This window comes from Arachis hypogaea, chromosome 15 (genome assembly GCF_003086295.3).
Source record: "Arachis hypogaea cultivar Tifrunner chromosome 15, arahy.Tifrunner.gnm2.J5K5, whole genome shotgun sequence".
Taxonomy (NCBI): domain Eukaryota; kingdom Viridiplantae; phylum Streptophyta; class Magnoliopsida; order Fabales; family Fabaceae; genus Arachis; species Arachis hypogaea.
This window is the reverse complement of record NC_092050.1, coordinates 38,319,869-38,339,883: the sequence shown is the minus strand read 5'-3', so window position 1 is coordinate 38,339,883 and position 20,015 is coordinate 38,319,869. Positions and strand designations below refer to the sequence as shown.

Sequence of the window (20,015 nt, the reverse complement as noted above, 5' to 3'; positions counted from 1 at the left end):
GATTTTCCCATGTAATTCACCTCTTCCATTGCAGGGTTCTCAGGGTCATAAGCTTCTTCTTCAGAGGAAGCTTCCTTAGAACTAACTGATGCAGCTTGTATTCCAGACAGACTCTGAGAAATCATATTGACTTGCTTAGTCAATATTTTGTTCTGAGCCAATATGGCATTCAGAGTATCAATCTCAAGAACTCCTTTCTTCTGATTTGTCCCATTATTCACAGGATTCCTTTCAGAAATGTACATGAATTGGTTATTTTCAACCATTTCAATGAGTTCCTGAGCTTCTGTAGGCGTCTTCTTCAAATGAAGAGATCCTCCAACAGAGCTATCCAATGACATCTTGGATAGTTCAGACAGACCATCATAGAATATACCTATGATACTCCATTTTGAAAGCATGTCAGAAGGGCACCTTCTGATCAATTGCTTGTATCTTTCCCAAGCTTCATAGAGGGATTCACCTTCCTTTTGTCTGAAGGTTTGGACTTCCACTCTAAGCTTACTCAATTTTTGAGGTGGAAAGAACTTTGCCAAGAAGGCATTGACTAGCTTTTCCCAAGAGTTTAGGCTTTTTTTGGGTTGTGAATCCAACCATGTTCTAGCTCTATCTCTTACAGCAAAGGGAAAAAGCATAAGTCTGTAGACCTAAGGATCAACCCCATTGGTCTTGACAGTGTCACAGATTTGTAAGAATTCAGCTAAGAACTGATGAGGATCTTCCAATGGAAGTCCATGAAACTTGCAATTCTGTTGCATTAGAGAAACTAATTGAGGCTTAAGCTCAAAGTTGTTTGCTCCAATAGCAGGGATTGAGATGCTTCTCCCAAAGAAGTCGGGAGTAGGTGCAGTAAAGTCACAAAGCACTTTCCTTGCATTGTTGGCATTGTTGTTTTCGGCTGCCATGGCTTCTTCCTCCTTGAAGAGCTCTGTTAGGCCCTCTAGAGAGAGTTGTGTTTTAGCTTCTCTTAGCTTTCGCTTCAAGGTCCTTTTAGGTTCAAGATCAGCCTCAACAATAATGCTTTTGTCCTTGCTCCTGCTCATATGAAAGAGAAGAGAACAAAAAAGTATGGAATCCTCTATGTCACAGTATAGAGATTCCTTGAGGTGTCAGAGAAAAATAAGAATAGAAGGAGGAGATAGATAGAAGAGAATTCGAACTTGTCAAGAGGGATAGAGTTCGAATTGCACCTTGAGGAGGAGTGTTAGACCCTTAAATAGAAGGATGTGAGAAGAGGGGAAGAGTTTTCGAAATTAAAGTAAAAGATTTTTAAAATAATAAAAAGAAATTTGAAAATTTGATTGAGATTTTCAAAAATTAAGATTGGGAAAGAAATTAAGTGATTTTGAAAAAGATTTTTGAAATTAGAAATAAAAAAGATATGCTTGAAAATTAATTTTGAAAAAGATGTGATTGAAAAGATATGATTGAGAAGATATGATCAAATTAAAAAGAGAAAGTTTTAAACTTAAAGTTGATTACTTGACTAGCAAGAAATTAGAAGATATGATTCTAGAATTAAAACTTTTGATCCTTTCTTAATAGGCAAGTAACAACTTAAAAATTTTGAATTAAATCACTAATTGTAGCAAGGATTTTCGAAAATAGTAATAAATAAAAAAATTGAAAAGAAATTGATTTTGAAAAGATATGATTGAAAAGATATGATTTGAAAAAGATTTGATTTTGAAAAATCATGAAAACTTGAAAAAGATTTGAATTAAAAACAAAATCTTCCCTCTAGTGTCCTCCTGGCGTTAAACACCCAGAATGGCATCCATTCTGGCATTTAACGCCCAAAATCCTACCTTTTTGGGCGTTTAACGCCCAGCCAGGTACCCTGGCTGGCGTTTAAACGCCAGTTTTCCTTCTTCACTGGGCATTTTGAACGCCCAGCTTTTTCTGTTTGATTCCTCTACTGAATATTCTGAGTCTTCAATTGTCTGTATTATTGACTTGAAAAGACATAATTTTAAAATTTTTTTGAATTTTTTTAATGATGAGAAACAATAAAAATGCAACTAAGATCAAATAAACAATGCATGTAAGACACCAAACTTAGAAGTTTGTGTACTAAGGACTATAACAATTTGAAAATTCATATAAGAAACAAAAAAATACACAAAATAAGAGAAATTAAAGATCAGAGCACTGAAATCATCAAGAACAACTTGAAGATTAATGAAGAACATAATGCATGTATTCGAAAAATGCAAGAAGAATAAAGACATGCAATTGACACCAAACTTAAAAATTGATACTAGACTCAAGCAAGAAACATAAAATATTTTTTATTTTTATGGTTTTATAAATTTTTTTTTGTGATTTTTCGAAAATTGAGTGGAAAAGAGAATAAAGGGATTCAAAATTTTTAGTAAGAATTCCAGGAATCATTGCAATGTTAGTCTAAGACTCCGGTCCAGGAATTAGACATGGCTTACTAGCCAGCCAAGCTTTCAATGAAAGCTCCGGTCCAAAACACTAGACATGGCCAATGGCCAGCCAAGCTTTAGCAGATCATTGCTTTCAACAGCAAGATTGATAGAAATCAACAAGCTCTTGTGATGATAAGTTGAAACCTCGGTCCAATAAGATTAGACATGGCTTCACAGCCAGCCAGACTTCAACAGATCATCATGAAACTCTAGAATTCATTCTTAAAAACTCTGAAGAACAAAATAGAAATTTTTTTTGTATTACTTTTTTAAATTTTTTTTCGAAAATAAAAAGTAAAATTACCTAATCTAAGCAACAAGATGAACCGTTAGTTGTCCAAACTCGAACAATCCCCGGCAACAGCACCAAAAACTTGGTGCACGAAATTGTGATTATTAACAATGGTGCCAAAGGACTTGGAGCTCTCAAACGTGAATCACACTTTGTCACAATTCCGCACAACTAACCAGCAAGTGCACTGGGTCGTCCAAGTAATAAACCTTACGTGAGTAAGGGTCGATCCCACGGAGATTGTCGGCTTGAAGCAAGCTATGGTCATCTTGTAAATCTCAGTCAGGCAGATTTAAATGGTTATGGAGGATTGATAATTAAAAGATGAATAAAACATAAAATAAGATAAAGATAGAGATACTTATGTAATTCATTGGTAGGAATTTCAGATAAGCGTATGAAGATGCTTTGTTCCTCTTGAACCTCTGCTTTCCTATTGCCTTCTTCCAATCATTCATACTCCTTTCCATGGCAAGATTTATGTTGGGCATCACCGCTATGCACGCTGTCACCGCACGGCTAATCATCTGTCGGTTCTCGATCATGTTGGAATAGGATCCATTGATCCTTTTGCGTCTGTCACACGCCCAACACTCGCGAGTTTGAAGCTCGTCACAGTCATCCCTTTCCAGATCCTACTCAGAATACCACAGACAAGGTTTAGACATTCCGGATCTCAGGAATGGCCGCCAATAATTCTAGCCTATACCACGAAGGTTCTAATCTTAGATTAAAAACCCAAGAGATACACATTCAAGCTTGTTTGCATGTAGAATGGAAGTGGTTGTCAGTCACGCGTTCATAGGTGAGAATGGTGATGAGTGTCACATAATCATCGCATTCATCATGTTCTTGGGTGCGAATGAATATCTTGGAGAAGAAATAGACTTGAGTTGAATAGGAAAACAATAGTACTTTGCATTAATTCATGAAGAACAGCAGAGCTCCACACCTTAATCTATGGTGTGTAGAAACTCCACCGTTGAAAATACATAAGAACAAAAGGTCTAGGCATGGCCGAATGGCTAGCCTCCCAAAGAGGGTTCAATCATCAAAACATGATTCAAAAGATGATCAAAAGATGAAAATACAATAGCAAAAGGTCCTATTTATAGAAAACTAGTAGCCTAGGGTTACAGAAATAGGTAATTAATGCAGAAATCTTCTTTTGGGCCCACTTGGTGTGTGCTTGGACTGAGCATTGAAGCTTTCACATGTAGAGACCTTTCTTGGAGTTAAACGCCAGCTTTTGTGCCAGTTTGGGCGTTTAACTCTAGCTTTTGTGCCAGTTCTGGCGTTAAACGCTAGAATTCTTGAGCTGACTTGGAACGCCTGTTTGGCCCATCAAATCTTGGGCAAAGTATAGACTATTATATATTTCTAGAAATCCCAGGATGTCTACATTTCAACGCAATTGAGAGCACGCCAATTAGGCTTCTGTAGCTCCATAAAATCCACTTCGAGTGCAGGGAGGTCAGAATCCAACAGCATTTGCAGTCCTTTTTCAGCCTCTGAATCAGATTTTCACTCAGGTCCCTCAATTTCAGCCGGAAAATACCTGAAATCATAGAAAAACACACAAACTCATAGTAAAGTCCAGAAAAGTGATTTTTAAATAAAAACTAATAAAAACATAATAAAAACTAACTAAAACATACTAAAAACATACTAAAAACAATGCCAAAAAGCGTATAAATTATCCGCTCATCAGTAACTCAGATTCTTAATGACGATAAATCGAGTGGACGTGCCGGAATGGGTATCAGGCATCACTAGAAATCTTATCGGCTCCCTGTAGGGATGAAGGGTGTGATTCAGCATTAGCGGCAATGAAAGTACCAACTGACACTTTTGCGGTTTTAACTGTGATTTTGCGGTTTTAAGGTTTAAAATGATTTCCAAGTCTGGTTTGGAACTTTTGTTTCAGTGAATTCGATTTTGAAAGTTGGTTGGAACTCTTGATTTAAGAAATATGGTTTAAAGAAAAGTGAGTTCTCTGATTTTGTTCAATTGTGAAAATGGTTTCCAATTTATCATAATCAATAGGGGTTTAATTTGAAAAGTTTTTATTTAAGAAAATTATGATTTGAAGTCATCAACTTCCGGGTAAATGATTTTGACTCCTTTGAGAAAGTTCAACAGTGAACTGGTTTGGAATAAACTGTTTTCAATGATTTGGAAAGATGTTACAAAAATCGATATTTGTTTTAAGGAAAAATTTCGGAATCCTTGGTGACGATAATCAGAGTGACGCAGCAGAATGTGAGGGGAATGTCGACACGGTAGAACGCTTCGTTGGGGATGTGTCGCGTGATTCGAATTTTCGAGGGCAAAAATCTTATTAGGAGGGGAGAATATAAGAACCGCGACTAATTAACTGCCTAATTAGGTGATTAATATTACCCAAATTAGGTTCCAAAAAGTTAGAGTGAGAATTTGAGGATTTAAATGTAATTTTTGGACTCAGTAGGTCTTTCTGAGTCAGAAAATGTGCTTTCTGCGAAAAACCGCAAACCAGCAGTTGAACCGGTTGAACCGATTCAAGTCTGCCTGGTACTGCGAGAGAAAAAGTGAAAACAGTCAAAAACCTTAGAAAAATAATAGAAGTCGAAAATCAGGCGTTAATTTTAAAGGTTTGGCCGAAGTTAGGCCAAACGGACTAAAAACGCTAACGAGTTGGACCGGGCCCAAGTTAGGCCCAAGCCCAACATATATAAAGGTTTATTTAATGAACCCATGCAGCACAACAACACAAATTAAACACACACACACTCAGCAACAAAGAAAAGAAGGAAGATGAAGAAGAAGTACTATTCATCTTCAACTTCCTAAACTCATATCTTGAGCTATAGAGCTCCGATCGCCACACCGTTTGCGGCTACACGTTTCTTGTGAAGAGCTCTACAAAACCCATCCTAGAAACTGGTAAGAAAAGCTCAAATCCTTCTCAGTTCTTCTCTTCAAAATTTCGAGTTTTTAGGGCTTTTGATTAAGTGAGTTTTTGTGATTTTGGATGTTTAGGTTCACTCTAATCATTGCTTAGCATTGGATTTTGGCTACCAAAACTGTTGGAAAAGTTAAGAGACATTAAACCCTTGTGAGATTATGTTTAAATGGAACCCTAGGTTGATTTGTGATGGTTTATGCATATATAGTTTGATTATTGTAAGTTTGGGAGCTATTGGAACTTGTTGGTGGCTTGGATTGTGTTAGAAAACTTGTTGGTGGTCACTGTTGTGCTCATTTGGGGTTAAAGACATATTGGGAATCGGCCAAGGTATGGTTTTGGTTTCCTCTATATAGTATATAATATTCATGGACACTTAGACTAGTAGCCCATAGGATAGGTTTGAATTAAAATGGTTGTTGAATGATGAGGTATAATAAATTATGATGAATTGATGAGTCTTGGTTATGTTGGTGAAAGTGTTGCAATGATAATGCATGATAATTGATATTTGGAATGATTGATAAATGGCTATATTGATGTTGATACTATGATATTGGAGATTAATATTGATAAATGATGAAAATGATGGTTAGTAAGGGTATTATTATGTACTTGATATTGTGAAGTGATGGTTATATATGTTGGAATGTTAAGTTGAAGTATGGCAAATGGTAAAATCTGATATGGGATAGAGTTAATGTAGTTTTGGTTGGTTTGGGTTATGAAGGTTGGTAAATTGAGATTTTTGTGAGTTTGGGTAAAAGTTATTTTTTGGTGAACTTTGTCTGATCATAACTTATGCCTCGGTTTTCAAAATTGATTGAAAATTATTTGAAATTAAAGCTATTTAAAAACCTTTCAAATCGATATAAAGTTTGTAAAATTTGGGTTTTTGTAGAGGGAGTTATGATCATTCAAAGATTGGTGTAAAAATCTGAAGTTCTGCAAAGTTGTAGAATTTTATGATTTCTGGTATGTGCGCACACACAGCCTTGTGCGCATGCACAACCCTGCGAAAATTTTAACTTGTGCGCACGCACAGGCCTGTGCGTCCGCACACGTTGGGAAGGTCTGTTTGTTGGGGGTGCTAGCACAGCTTGTGCGAGTGAACAGACTTATGAATTTTGGTACCTGTGTGTACACACACCCCTGTGCATACGCACACTTTTAAAAATCTTCCTGGGCGTGCGCACGCACACCCCTGTGCGGACGCACACGCCCTGTTTTTTCAATTTAACTTTGTTTTCAACTATTTCACCTTCCCAACAAGATTGTAAGCTTCTATAACACCATTTTAAGACTTTTGGGCTTAATTTTGGGTATGAGAACCTGGGAAATAATCTAAGGGTTTTAGTCAATGATTTTTATGAAAAATTAGAAAACAGAGGATTAGGTCTCGGGTGTATTGAGGATGGTTTGATGGTATGTGAATGATGATTGATATATGAGATGAGAAATGAGGAACTATTGAGTTCAGAACTTAAATGTTAATTTACAGTGGTTGAGATGAGTCGATTACTCTAAATGAGATGATGGATCCATGTATACTGAAAATGTTTTCTGAAGAAACCACTGAAGTACTGATTTGTACTGAGATTATGAGATACTATGCACCCGGCAGGGACGGCGCTTGGATCTCGCCTGTCGAGGTAGCGGCAGCGGCGTAAGGGCGGTGGTTCGTCCCGCTTGCATTGAGATGTGTTGTCTGAGGCAAGAGTATCACGCTCGCATCCCTTCGGATCATCAGAGTGTGCAGGCACAAAACCCATGACAGTGATCCGAGCGCTATATCTCTGGGGTTCCCAATAATGATTCTAAATGGCGACATCTCCATGGAGATGTGTCGGGTTGGCAGTTGAACCGACAATATGATATCACAGCCAATAGAACAGCCATTCATCATGTGCATTTTCTATCTATTTGTTTGTTTTGCCGACTTGTAATTGTATGCCTAATTGAAAAACATGCCTATTTGCTTACTTGAATTACTTGCCTTATATGCTTCTACTTGTGTTTTACTTGCATTGTAATTAATTGTGTTTTCTACTGGGATTGAGGAGGTTCGGAAGGGGATGGCAATGGGATTGCATGGAGGATAGGTTGGTGAAGGCTGTGGGACAGCAGTGTTTGGTTAGAATAGAAATTCCCTAAGATAGAGTACCCTGTTTATTTATGTTAAGATTTATATAATTATGCTTCATTGTTTTAGTATGCCTAAGATGAATCTTGTGATGGATATGAAGTCTAGGATTGTCTTTGGTGTCCCGGGGTCTTATTTCCTACATCACTGGGCACTGTTACCATACTGAGAACCTCTGGTTCTCATACCATATTTCTGTTGTGTTTTTCAGATGCAGGTCGCAACCCACCTCGATGAGTTGCTTGGATGGTGACAGAAGCGGAGGATCCGGATACCTTTTGAGTCTTTTTGATTTATTTTACTATACATCTCTCACTTTTGTATTTTGTTTTGCCTAGAGGCTTGTATTGAGAGAACAAAACTTGTATAAGCTATTTTTACTGTCTGGTTTCATGTATGGTTTGTATATGGCTAGCCAGCTTAAACTCCGCGAGCCGTGGCTAGATTCCTATGATATTATACTAATATCATTGCTATATCTTGTCCATATCTTGTGCTTTAAGTTAGTAGCTTCGCTAGTACGTTCGCGCTTTTAAAATCCTGTTTTTGAGCTATATCCTTTATCGGGCTTCTAGATTATAATAATTCTTTCTATATATTATACGTGTGAGCTTAGGATTGTCGTAATCTCTGATTAACTTTTCCTTTACGACGCGAGGTAAAGCTTAGGCTAATTAGGGTGTTACACACACATGCTGATTTCCTCTTGTGCGTACGCACAGAAGGTTGTGCGCACGCACACTTGACTGTGTGCTTCTCCTTTGTTTTCTTCATGTTTTCTCCCAATTGCATGCTTCTCTTCTACCCTTATCAAGTCATTCATACCTATTACACCTGAAATCACTCATCAAAAGCATCAAGGCATCGTATAGAATGAAAGTGGAATAAAATTGATCAAATTAACCACAAAATAGCATGTTTTCACAATTAGACATAATTTAGAGAGAAAACACAAAAGCATGCTATTTATATGAATAAATGTGGGTTTATATGATGAAATCCACTCAATTCAATCCAAAATTTATCATCAAATATGGATTCATCAATTCCCCCACACTTAAACAATAGCATGTCCTCATGCTAATCACAATCAAAGGAAAAGGCTAAAAAGGCAAGCAACTTATTCAATGCAACTACCTACATGCATGCAACTATGCTAAATGTTAACTACTTATATCTATACTATGGTTCCCTATTGAAATTTGGCAAAAACAAACAATAGAACTCCAATCAATCCAAAGTAGATCATTAGGAAAAATTTGGCAAGGGATCAATGCAATATGATCGATGTCCAAAGATTTGATTTGAAATTTTCAAAAATTAATTTCAATAACTTGCAAGGAAACACAGGACAATAGATGGAATCATAGAATTAAGTAATTGAACCCCTCACTGGTTGAGTATACACTCTAATCGCTCAGTATTTAGGGCTTAATCACTCAATTCTCCTTTAATCATGTTTTCTAAGATTTGCTAGTCATCTAACAATCAACAAATATTTGATGCATAAATGCAAATATCATGAGGTCTTTGGAGGATTGTAATGGGGCTAGAGTAAGGATAGGATTAATATGGTTAAGTGGACTTAGTAAATTAGATTTTTGATTAGCTCAAGTATCCCTCCTAATCCTGTATTAACCTATTTATATCAAAGAAAAATAACCTAACTTCCCATTCATTTCTTTTCTCACATTCACTCATGCATCTTCTTTCTAATTCACACACATATGCATTCTTTATTTACATTATTATTATTATCATTCATTCCTTTTCTTTTCTTTTCTTTTCTTTTCTCTCTCTTTTTTTTTCTTTTTTTTTTCAAAAGATATATACACCAAAATTTTTCTTTTCTTTTATCACTAAAAAGAAATGCACATGTTTTAAGTACTGAATGCATGAGTGTTTATCCATTTTTTTTTTCAAATTTTCTCAATGAATACTCAAAATACTTATTACCAATGTTTTTCCCACAAATCTTCCCCCACATTTGAATAACACATACTACTCAATCCAAGCTAATCAAAAATACAATTCATGGACATTAATGATTTTTCGCTTAGGACAAATAATGTGCTTAATATTAGAACAAAAAGGGGATAAAAAGGCTCAAAAGCGGGGTTACAAAGATAGATGTAAGGGTTGGCCATATGGTTTAGTGAGTTTAATTTCGAAAATGGCCACAATCATACTAAATGCATTCAAAATACCAAATATAGGACATAAAGACTCAAACAAATCTAAGATCACAATCATAAAGGAGTATAGCACACAAAAACAAAATTTGTGGTTGAAAATGTGCAACCACACAGTTAAAACTCAAATCTCACTTGGTGTTTTGTTCTACCTCTTTTCTATGTTCCATAAAAATACTTCAAACAAGTTGAAAAACAATTTTTCAAATCAAATCAATAAAGCGTCCTAAAAGAGATTTTTTGAAAATTCTTTGTTGTTTTCACCAAACTTATTTTCTATATTAGGCAACATACAAATGCAAATATTTACTACAATAAAACTATAAGAAAGCTAATATATATATATATATATATATATATATATATATATATATACTAACAAATATTGACAAAAACCTAATTATTAAAAACTAAAAAATAGTGCAAAGTGTTTAGAAAGAGAAATTTACTCCCCAAGATTGCGGATCCTCCCCCACACTTAAATGTTACACGGTCCTCTATGCATGCACATAATCCGAGAGACAAAGATCTAAGAGGCTCCACCTTCAGCTGGTGGCTACTGGGGCTCGAGTTGCTGGATAAAACAAATAAACAAGAATTGGGAAAGAGGTCATAAAGATGTAAATTTATAGATCTTTATTTTTATGGGATGAAAGAAAAATTGAAAAAAATTAAGATCCACATTTTGAATATTAATAAAATAATAAAAAATAACTATAAAAAGAATTTATATTTTCTCTCAATATAACTTCAATCTATATAGTAAAGTGCCCCAAATCATTCAATTAGATTAAAATATTTTTTTAAAATTACAAGAATTTTCAATAAAATTTTATTTTGCAATTTCACTTTTTTTTTTTACAAACTACCCAACCTCTTAATCTTTTTCACCAAAAAAAAAACGAGAGGATTAACCATTGAATCAGTGTATATATATATATATATATATATATATATATATATATATGTTGTGGGTGTCTTGCATGTGGATTTCTTCCATTCACATCATCGCATCATGCAGCCTACCACGCACCCATCGAATAGTATTAATTAGCCACATATCATTATTTTGTTCCTTACAGAAATTAACAGAATGTCATCTTTCTCCTTATCCTTCTGGTTTTCCTTCCTCCATTACTAACAGTTAAAGCGGCGGTTCCAATTCCACCAACTCCTCAGGTTTCAGCACTTAATAAGGGTTTAAAGGACCTTCAAGTAGCTTCATCACAACCTAACATCAAAGCAGTGTTCCTTACTCTCCACAGAAAATCGAAGGCCTCCATTTGGTGAAAGAGTATCTCTACACCTATGGCTACATCCAAAACAATAGTTCTTCTGGAAACTTCACTGATCTCATGGATGAAAACATGGTATCAACTATTAAGGATTACCAACGGTTCTTCAATTTGGACACTACCGGAGACATAGACAATGATACGTATCAGCAGATATTGCTGCCGCGCTGCGGTTTGCCGGGTATGAACGTTACTTATGACCTCCCTGTGAACTTCTCATGGCCTCAAGGGACTCTGTTGTTCGCTAACAGCACCAAGATCCTCACGTATGGGTTCGACCCAAGGTAAATAAATATTATTTGGATAACTATTGGAGTTACTCTTATCATTTATAAGAGAAGGTATAGAGAAAAAAACTTTTTTTTGAACAGTGAACAATGTAAATAAAAAATTAAAAAAAAGTTGTTAATTTTAAAATTTAAATTTTGAATTAATTATATTTATTCATATTTAGTGAACTTAAGATATAATTCATTATTTACATTGTTTATAATTTCTATTGTCTACTTAGTCAAAGTTGTATTTATAGTGTCATACTTTTAATATTTATAGAATTTTATCTCATGGATAATGTTTGAAAGTAAATGTAAAATTTATTATTCATAATTATTCTCAATTCAATTTAAATTTTATATTATTTATAATTATTTTATCAAAATAATTATATAAATAGTAAAATTTTATTTATCGAACAAACAGTAAACAGCTAACAAGTATTTGCGAATTTAATTTGAAGGTACAATGTACAACCCAAAATTGCCAATGTGTTCAAAGATTCATTCCAGCGATGGTGAGATGCTATAAGGATTCTGAACTTCACAGAGACAACATTCAAAGATGGCAACATCAAGATTGTGTTCATGGACCTTTCTAACAACGGGACGATCGGAGACGAGTTTGGGGCAGCACTTTATGAAGGCTCTAGTTTCGGGATCATGGTAATGGACAGCTCTAAAACATGGGTGCTTCCAAATGTTAAGACAATGCAGTGCAGATCCAACAGTTATATTTCCTTGGTAAGCCTAGTAATCAACATTCAAACTCACAACATGGTGTTGACACTGGTAGGGGATTCATTTTGGCATCTGTGTTTCTTGGATTTGCTTCCATGGTTCTGTTCTAAATTCCAGTTATCTTGTGCACTGGAAAATCCATTTCATTATAGGTATGGCAAAATCAATGTGAATCAATTGTATTTTGGAATTCTAAAGTATCATTAACAAGACATATATAAACAGATATTGTATTTTGGATCAGCTGCATATGAATTTTTATTAAAAAAAAATATTTATGAACATTAAACTATTGTACTGTCTTGACATATACTTATTATTTGATTTTTATTCAATTTGAAAATTACAATTTTTTTACCAAAAACAATGAGATAAAAGCTCAATTTGGTCTATTTAGCTGAAATTACACTAAGTGAGACTTGCTTTTGTCTCTTCCTATCTATAAATTTCGGTTCGTTAAACAATAAGCGATAAAATTAAGTATCAAATTGAATTTAACACCTTTAGTGTTATGAGAGCTATTAAACTCTCATAGTGACTTTGTTAATGAAAATATTTAGTAACAAAAAAATATTAATAAAAAATAGTTTATTAATTATTGTAAATGCTAAATAAGATACGTTTTAATAGTGTTTTTTTGTTTCTTTTGCATTTCCGTTTTGTTAACTAAACAAATAAGTAGTTAACTAAATTGATGATAGGAAAATCAACTTAATTAACAATTATAAAACTCAAGAACCAACCTAAGTATGTTCAAATTAAAGCATCCAAAATTATTATCAAGTGAAAATCATAAAACCAATTGATCCTTATCTCCAAAAACAATCAATGGGATGGAAAATTATTACTATTGCTTCTGATTATCATAAGTGACACATCGTGGATAGTTATAACCATTGGGTAACTTTGTCTTTCGTACATTTTTTCTACATCACAACAGCATGCGCCATGCAGCATAGCTCAATCCTATTAAACATGTCTCAGTAAAACACACTTTATATTCAAATAATGACATTGTACAGTTATATGTACGAGTAGTTAATAAGGAAGCAGAACTAAACATATAATAAAGTACTTCACATTCAACTCTAAATAATTATAATATATAATAATAAGTAAATTATTTTGACCAAGATTTGATATATATCCTATTCCCAGCATTAACCGCCTCTGACTAACGTATGCTTTGGAATAGAGGAGACTTCTCTTTGGCATATTTTAAACACTATATGATCAAATATTTTTATAATTAATTATGATTCAACAACTTGATCACCATTTAATTTTTCATGTCAATAATGCAGCGTTGACACAAGAGGAAGTATAGGGAGCCAATGGAGTATCTATACAATGTGTATAATGGAGATATAGAAATCTTCGATTTAGTAGGATATCAGATGTTTATTATCCCTGGTACCCGAATGGTTATTCTGGATAGTATGGGTGTATTGTGTTTGAAAAATTAGTAGTATTTTATTCTGGATGTTCATTTTTTAACCCATATTAGGCCAAATAAATAACTCATTGTACACATTGTACAAATACTCCAGCGGGATTCTTGACATAATTAATTTAATAAAATGGAAGAAGAAAAAGAATTATGTGATCAAGTACTGCCAACTATATACTCTAGGGATGCATGTATGTATAGAGGTATTATTTAGATTAACAAAATAAGCAAGTGCCCCAAGGATTCTAAAATGATCTTATGACTTATAAGCCCCTAAGAAAAAAAAATAACAAATGCATCCTTGAAAATTTTTTATAAGACTTATAGATCTCATAAGAAAAAAAAAGTTCTTGAGGAATTGCAATGATGAATTTATAGATTCCTGACAAAAAGATGAATTATATATGTCTAACATTGCAATTCTTCAAGGACTTAATACTTTTTCTTTAAGAAACTTGTAAATCAATACAAAATTTTCTCAAAGAATTACTTAATTATTTTATACTTTTTCTTTAAAAATCTATAAATCCATCACAAAATTCTTCACAGAAGGAAGTTCCAACAGGAGAAAACTAAACAGTAAACACAAATTGATCTTCCCTTTTTCCTTCTACTATGGGTATATTTGGCAAGAACATAATTGAAGTCTTCTACATCCTTTTGACCGTTCAAAATTTACTGATGTTGTTAATTTATTTTTTTCCTTTTATTTTTTATCTTCTTTCTACTACAGCCATTCAACAATGGTATATGAATCCAAAATAGGTCTTAGATATCAAATTTCGAGAAAAGATAATAAAGAGAAAAGTAAAAGATAAATAAAAAGAAAAATGTTATTTGTAAACCTACAAAATAGGATCAAGACTCTCTACAGTGAAGAAGTTAGTAATATGAGAAAGTAAGAGTTTAATCACTTTTAAATTAAAATAAAAGAGCTCACACATAATAGAAGTTATTAATCCCTTATTAAGGTTTGTAAAAGTGATTTAATGTTATCATGCCCTCAATTATACTATCATATTGTTTTAACTAAACATCGACTCAAGTGAATCCTTGATTAGTGAAAGCTTATTTCAAGTTAACTACATGTTATTTACAAGTAAGACTTAGCTCGTCATAAGAGAAACACAGGCCGAAACTGCAAGCCTGCAACTCAGCTTTGTTATTCTAACTAACATCCTAGCCAGACATTGTACAGTATAAAACATCTGCCAAGTAATTAATAGTTCCAAAATATCTGGTCTCTCCGGTAATATCTTTTAAGATATTTTTGTACTAGAACCCTGTAAGTCCACTGTCTGTGCGTCTTGAACTCAAAAAATGCTTCTGCACTCGTATGAAAGTCCCCTTTACCAAAAGCCTCAAACACAAGTGGATCAGTTAATAATTGCGGAGAATGATCCAAGTTCAACTTGTTTAAAGCAAAGTACAGGTTTTTTCCAAGCTTTTTATCCAAGTATGCATCAACTACACAGCCATATATCACCAGATCAGGGATCACTTTCGCATCTACCATATGTTCGATGCTGAGGTGAAGGTCCCAGAACAAAGACATCCTTGAAAAGGCCAGAGCACGAATATTAAAGGTTGTAACGTCAGGCCGGAACCCAGCTTCCACCATTCTGAGAAATTCTCGCTGCAAGCTTTTCATTTTAAAATTGGCAGCATAAGAAAGTAGCATAAGATTCCATAAAAGGTTCCCCACATTTTTCCTGCCTAGACCCACATCTCTTAGGAACTCACCCAAATGATAGAATTTTCTCTCCCTTGTATATACAGAGGCCATGGCCCTGATTGCTTCCTCGTTTATCATAAATCCAGATCTCTTAACGCGTGCATATGCATTCTCCATCTCTTTCAAAGAACCAAAAATACAGTAATACAAAAGGAAAGCATTACCAGTCTTGGAACTGATACAGAAACCCCTTGAAACCATTTCCTTTACGGTTTCTTCCATCAACTCGAGCTGTCCTCCTCTTCCAAAGCATGAGATAGCCAAAGAGTAAACATGAGGTAATATGCCAAAATTTCTCCAACTGACATAATGTAGAATCTCAAGCATGCCGTTGAAATTCCTGTGCTTTTCATAACCATCAAACAATTTTGAGATGAATTTAATTGATGGTACAAAAGAACTGTTAACAAGTTGCTCCGATATAGTGTGCGCTTGAGGAATGAAGCCACTCTCTGCATAGTATAACATCTCTGCAGACAAAGTAGACATTTTGGGCAGGCAATCATCAACATTCATATCATGAAAAATAATGTCAGATTTTTTTGCAAAAGAAGGACGGTCTCTATAGCCATCCAGGCCTTTACACCGCAAGATTATCTGTTCAAGTAACATGAGAGGAAAAATGTCAATTGGCATAAAGGGTAGTTCTTTAGTCTTTACATAGTTATGGCCCATCTCTTTGCGTGGCACATACCAATTTGTGGTTCCCAATTTGCTGTTTTTTTGCGACCACAGTGACAGATGATTGGTGGCAACAGAAGAACAAGGCTGATACATTCCAAGAAAATGAACCAGCAGCCATGGACCAATGAGAGATAGACAACATGACATGAAGGATCATGAGGAAGAAGCATAGGGCTGATCTGATAGTGAAATTGTGAGAACAGAGAAACATCAAGATATCAATGCACGTACAAAAACAAGGAAAGAGTTAACCCTGTATAAAATTATCCTATTTAACACTGGATAACTCCAAAAAATTCATATATTGTGTAACAGAAACATGTTGAAATGCAAATAGTTATAACATTAGCACAAAATGAAGTATTGACAAATTTGGTTTACACATAGTTCATTGAGGATTTTATGCTTTATATTATTTTATTCAGTTATTTTTATTACATATTCTTCGTCATATATATTCATTGAAGAACTGAAACAGAAGGCACGTTTACAAAATGAGGTATTTATGATGAAAACTATTGAGTATTGATAACCCATGGGATTTTGGAAAAGGAAAATGGGGTTAATTATTGTTGTATAAAACTGTACTGATTTAGTTGACTTACTTCACCGGTTAACCTTTACAAAAATTTGAAATTATGCTGAAATTTTTGTTAAAACTGTGTTTATCTATATTTTAGTTATTATTTTATTATAAAACGATTTTTTCGATTGAACCACGTTTGAACCGGTTGGACCAGTAAATCAGTAACTAAAATGGTTTGATGATCAGTCCGGTTTTCAGAATTTTGGAAAAAACCATCTTTTTTAAAAAAAAATCTTTTTAAAAAATATAAATTGTAACTTCTCAAAAAAAATATTTTTTTATTACTTTTACTTTTACTATTAGAAATTTGTCAAATAGGCTAAAAAATAAAAAAAATCTTTTTTTTTTCATTGAAAAAAAGATCTTTTTCTATCAATATAATGGTATCTAGGGGTGGCAAGCGGGCTAGCCCGCCCCGCCCCGCCCTGCCTAACAAGGCAGTTCCAAATCTCTACCCCAATCTGCCTAACAACGGATTGGCGGGCCGACGGGCTAAACTTGTTTATTTTCTCACTTCGCTTTTTTTTTTTTGAAAAAAATTACTAAGCCATTAAACATTGGAATAAAAATTCAATTCACAAACATTTTAATAAACCTATGATTTCTAAATTCATATAATTCTCAATTTCTTATAAATGTAATTGTCAACCAAGCATTTTGAACAAAATAATCAAACAAGTATTGTACAAATCAAAATAAGCATTGCCCAAAGCATCGAATTAAACATTATCCAAATTTCTAATCAATCAAACATTATCCAAGTCAAAACTTAAGTAAAATGCAAACATTCCAAATCAAACTTGTGAATTGTGAGCTTGTGAGTAGGGTTAGGGGTGAGAGGGGAGACTGAAGGGAGTGAATTGTATTTATGGATAGGATTATTTGTTCCGAGATGGGTAGTTGGTATGGATTTGGATATTTTTGTTTTAGGCCTTAAAGAAAAACAAAATGGTGGGCTCACTGGACTAGCCCGTCCCACCCCACCGAAGCATACCAAAGCCCGTGGGTTAGCCAGTGCGAGTTAGGTGGATTTTTCAAAACTCTAGCCCGGCTTGACAGACTTCGGCCCGTTTGCCACCTCTAATTGTGAGACCTTTTAAATTTTAGCCCATGTCAAATTCAACAACAAACTAGATGTAGTACTTGAAAATAAGTTTATAACAAGCTATGGGTCAAACTCAAACTAATTAACTGCCTTACAAGTCTAACCTATATTCTAATCCTTTTTCTTCTCCATTCTCTACAAACCCTAATCAAATAAATCAAATTAGTAAGGTGAACAAATAAAATGACGCATCATAGAAGTTAAAAATTTGATAATTAATTTTTTATTTTGTCATTTTATAATTCCATCATCCTTTTCCAATCGAGTAACACTGAGTCACGCTATCTTAGAGTTCCACAAAACACAATCAGAAAATCTTCTCTAAAACACTAGTATAGCTATCGAAATCATGAGTATCAGCATATAGGTTCCAAATCCTTGGATCCCTTAGTTATTGTTCTCTAGAGAAATGACCAGGTTTTGCTCATTCCTCAAAAGAAGTTTTTAGATCGATCTCTTGGTTGGAGATGGATTTATTATTATACGCAGTTACAGAAAATATTAAGGTAAAAAAGCTAGTATTTAGTTACTTTAAGTTAACAATTTTTAAGATGCAAAATATGAAAGTAAAAAAGTTGTAAAATAATGACTGTTTATTATTTGTCACTATTTCTAAAACTAATTACCAAATTATACTATTTTAAAACATATTACCTTTTTACCAAATAGCATCATAGATAAACACTCAAGTTCTAACCCAATACAAAATTTTACCATGTCAATAGTAGTGGCAACACTACCCGAATTCGCAGGTACCCACTCCGTCCTTACTCACCTAGGCAGGTAAGTACTCACCCGATGTAGGGCAGGTTTTTGGTCGGTCAGGGTCTTGGGCGGAGTGGGGTGGGGCGGTCAGGTTTAGGTGATTCACACCTCTATTCGTTCTGGTATATATATAATTTTAATATATAATATATGTAATTTATGTAAAATAATTAATAATATTATATTATTTTTAAATTTGTACTTTAATTCATGTTATGCATGTGATGATGGTCATATAAATTTTAAAATTTAATTTTATTTGTTGAATTTTAATAATTATAGGAGTAGAGTAGGTACCCACGGAAGCAGGTACCTACGGAAACAAGTTAAGGGTTCAATTTTTTACAACCCAGGAGTATAGTAGAACAGATTTTATACGGGTTATTATAGGGTAGGACGAGGTCGAACAGGACAAAAACCCACCACATACCCATCCCATTACTACCCCTAGATGTAAATTAGATCAAATTATAGATTTGTACTTTTTCAACGTACCAAATTTCTCTTATCTGCATCGCTACAGAATAAATACATGTAATCCATTCAAATGCATTCTAAATTTACCCATACTTATTTCAATATAATTTAAGAATAAACTTTTTATTTTTTTTATAAAAATTCAAAATGTTAATAAATTTACTTATGAATAAATAAAATTATCTTTGTACCAGTCAACAAAAACAATTATCTTTGTACCAATAAAAAATGAATAAACTTACATTCCTACTCATGAAAACTTCAAAAAATTGACAAATTACCAATAAAGAAAATTAATATCTTAATTCTATCACGCATAGACCAATTAACTTTTGTAGATACAAAACTAATTGTGTTCATTTATAAATAAATTCATCTTACATTTTCTTGAATATTGTGATAGAAATGATAATTTACTCAATTTTAAATAATATTGTTTTGAAGAAATACTAAAGAACCAGTAAAATTTATTATTTTTAGCCAACATTTAGCCATAAATATTTCAAAATATGGACTAAAAGTATATTATTGAATTACTAGACTAAAAAATTAAATTGATAATTAAAAATAACAACCAAAAACAATAAATTTTGCTAACCCTATAACATTTCTCATTGTTTTTTATGTCAACGGTTTCTCTTTGCAGATTTTATGAGTCCTAAACACCCCACAGAACAAGAACATTTGGCTATTATATGAATGCTATAAACTGACACTACAAAAAAATGTTAAAACGGCGGTTATTTTGGGTAATTACGGCGGTTATAACCGCCATTATGACCAAAACTGGCGCCTCCAAGAAACGCCGTTATTCTGGGCGCCATTCTGGTTATTATGGCGGTTTTTGAGGGTTAAAATGGCGGTTTGTATCCGCCATTATTTTCGCTTAAAATGGC

At 33.8% G+C, this 20,015-nt stretch overlaps 2 protein-coding genes and 1 non-coding gene across 3 annotated transcripts; 2 read left to right on the top strand and 1 right to left on the bottom strand.

Annotated features, from left to right (window-relative positions):
* The first annotated feature begins 395 nt into the window (after positions 1-395).
* LOC112753028 (small nucleolar RNA R71) lies at positions 396-503 on the top strand. Its single transcript, XR_003177430.1, has one exon. It is a non-coding gene; the product is annotated as a small nucleolar RNA R71 (small nucleolar RNA).
* Positions 504-11,376: 10,873 nt separating this feature from the next.
* Positions 11,377-12,524, top strand: LOC140179198 (metalloendoproteinase 1-like). The gene is made up of 3 exons (XM_072217863.1): positions 11,377-11,588; positions 12,110-12,320; positions 12,435-12,524. The coding sequence occupies exons 1-3, from the start codon at positions 11,377-11,379 to the stop codon at positions 12,522-12,524; spliced, it is 513 nt and encodes a 170-aa protein (XP_072073964.1).
* A 2,431-nt stretch (positions 12,525-14,955) lies between these two features.
* LOC112746993 (pentatricopeptide repeat-containing protein At3g42630-like) lies at positions 14,956-16,381 on the bottom strand. The gene has a single exon (XM_025795082.2). It carries the CDS (start codon positions 16,331-16,333, stop codon positions 14,987-14,989), a length of 1,347 nt encoding a protein of 448 aa, XP_025650867.2. The 5' UTR covers positions 16,334-16,381; the 3' UTR covers positions 14,956-14,986.
* Positions 16,382-20,015: the final 3,634 nt, after the last annotated feature.

Excerpts from the sequence above, each read along its gene's own strand:
- LOC112746993 (XM_025795082.2), bottom strand. The coding sequence starts at position 16,333 with ATGTCATGTTGTCTATCTCTCATTGGTCCATGGCTGCTGGTTCATTTT.
- LOC140179198 (XM_072217863.1), top strand. The coding sequence starts at position 11,377 with ATGGTATCAACTATTAAGGATTACCAACGGTTCTTCAATTTGGACACT. Across the intron at positions 11,589-12,109 it reads ACGTATGGGTTCGACCCAAG|GATTCTGAACTTCACAGAGA; the intron begins GTAAATAAATAT and ends AGATGCTATAAG. Across the intron at positions 12,321-12,434 it reads CCAACAGTTATATTTCCTTG|TTATCTTGTGCACTGGAAAA; the intron begins GTAAGCCTAGTA and ends TCTAAATTCCAG.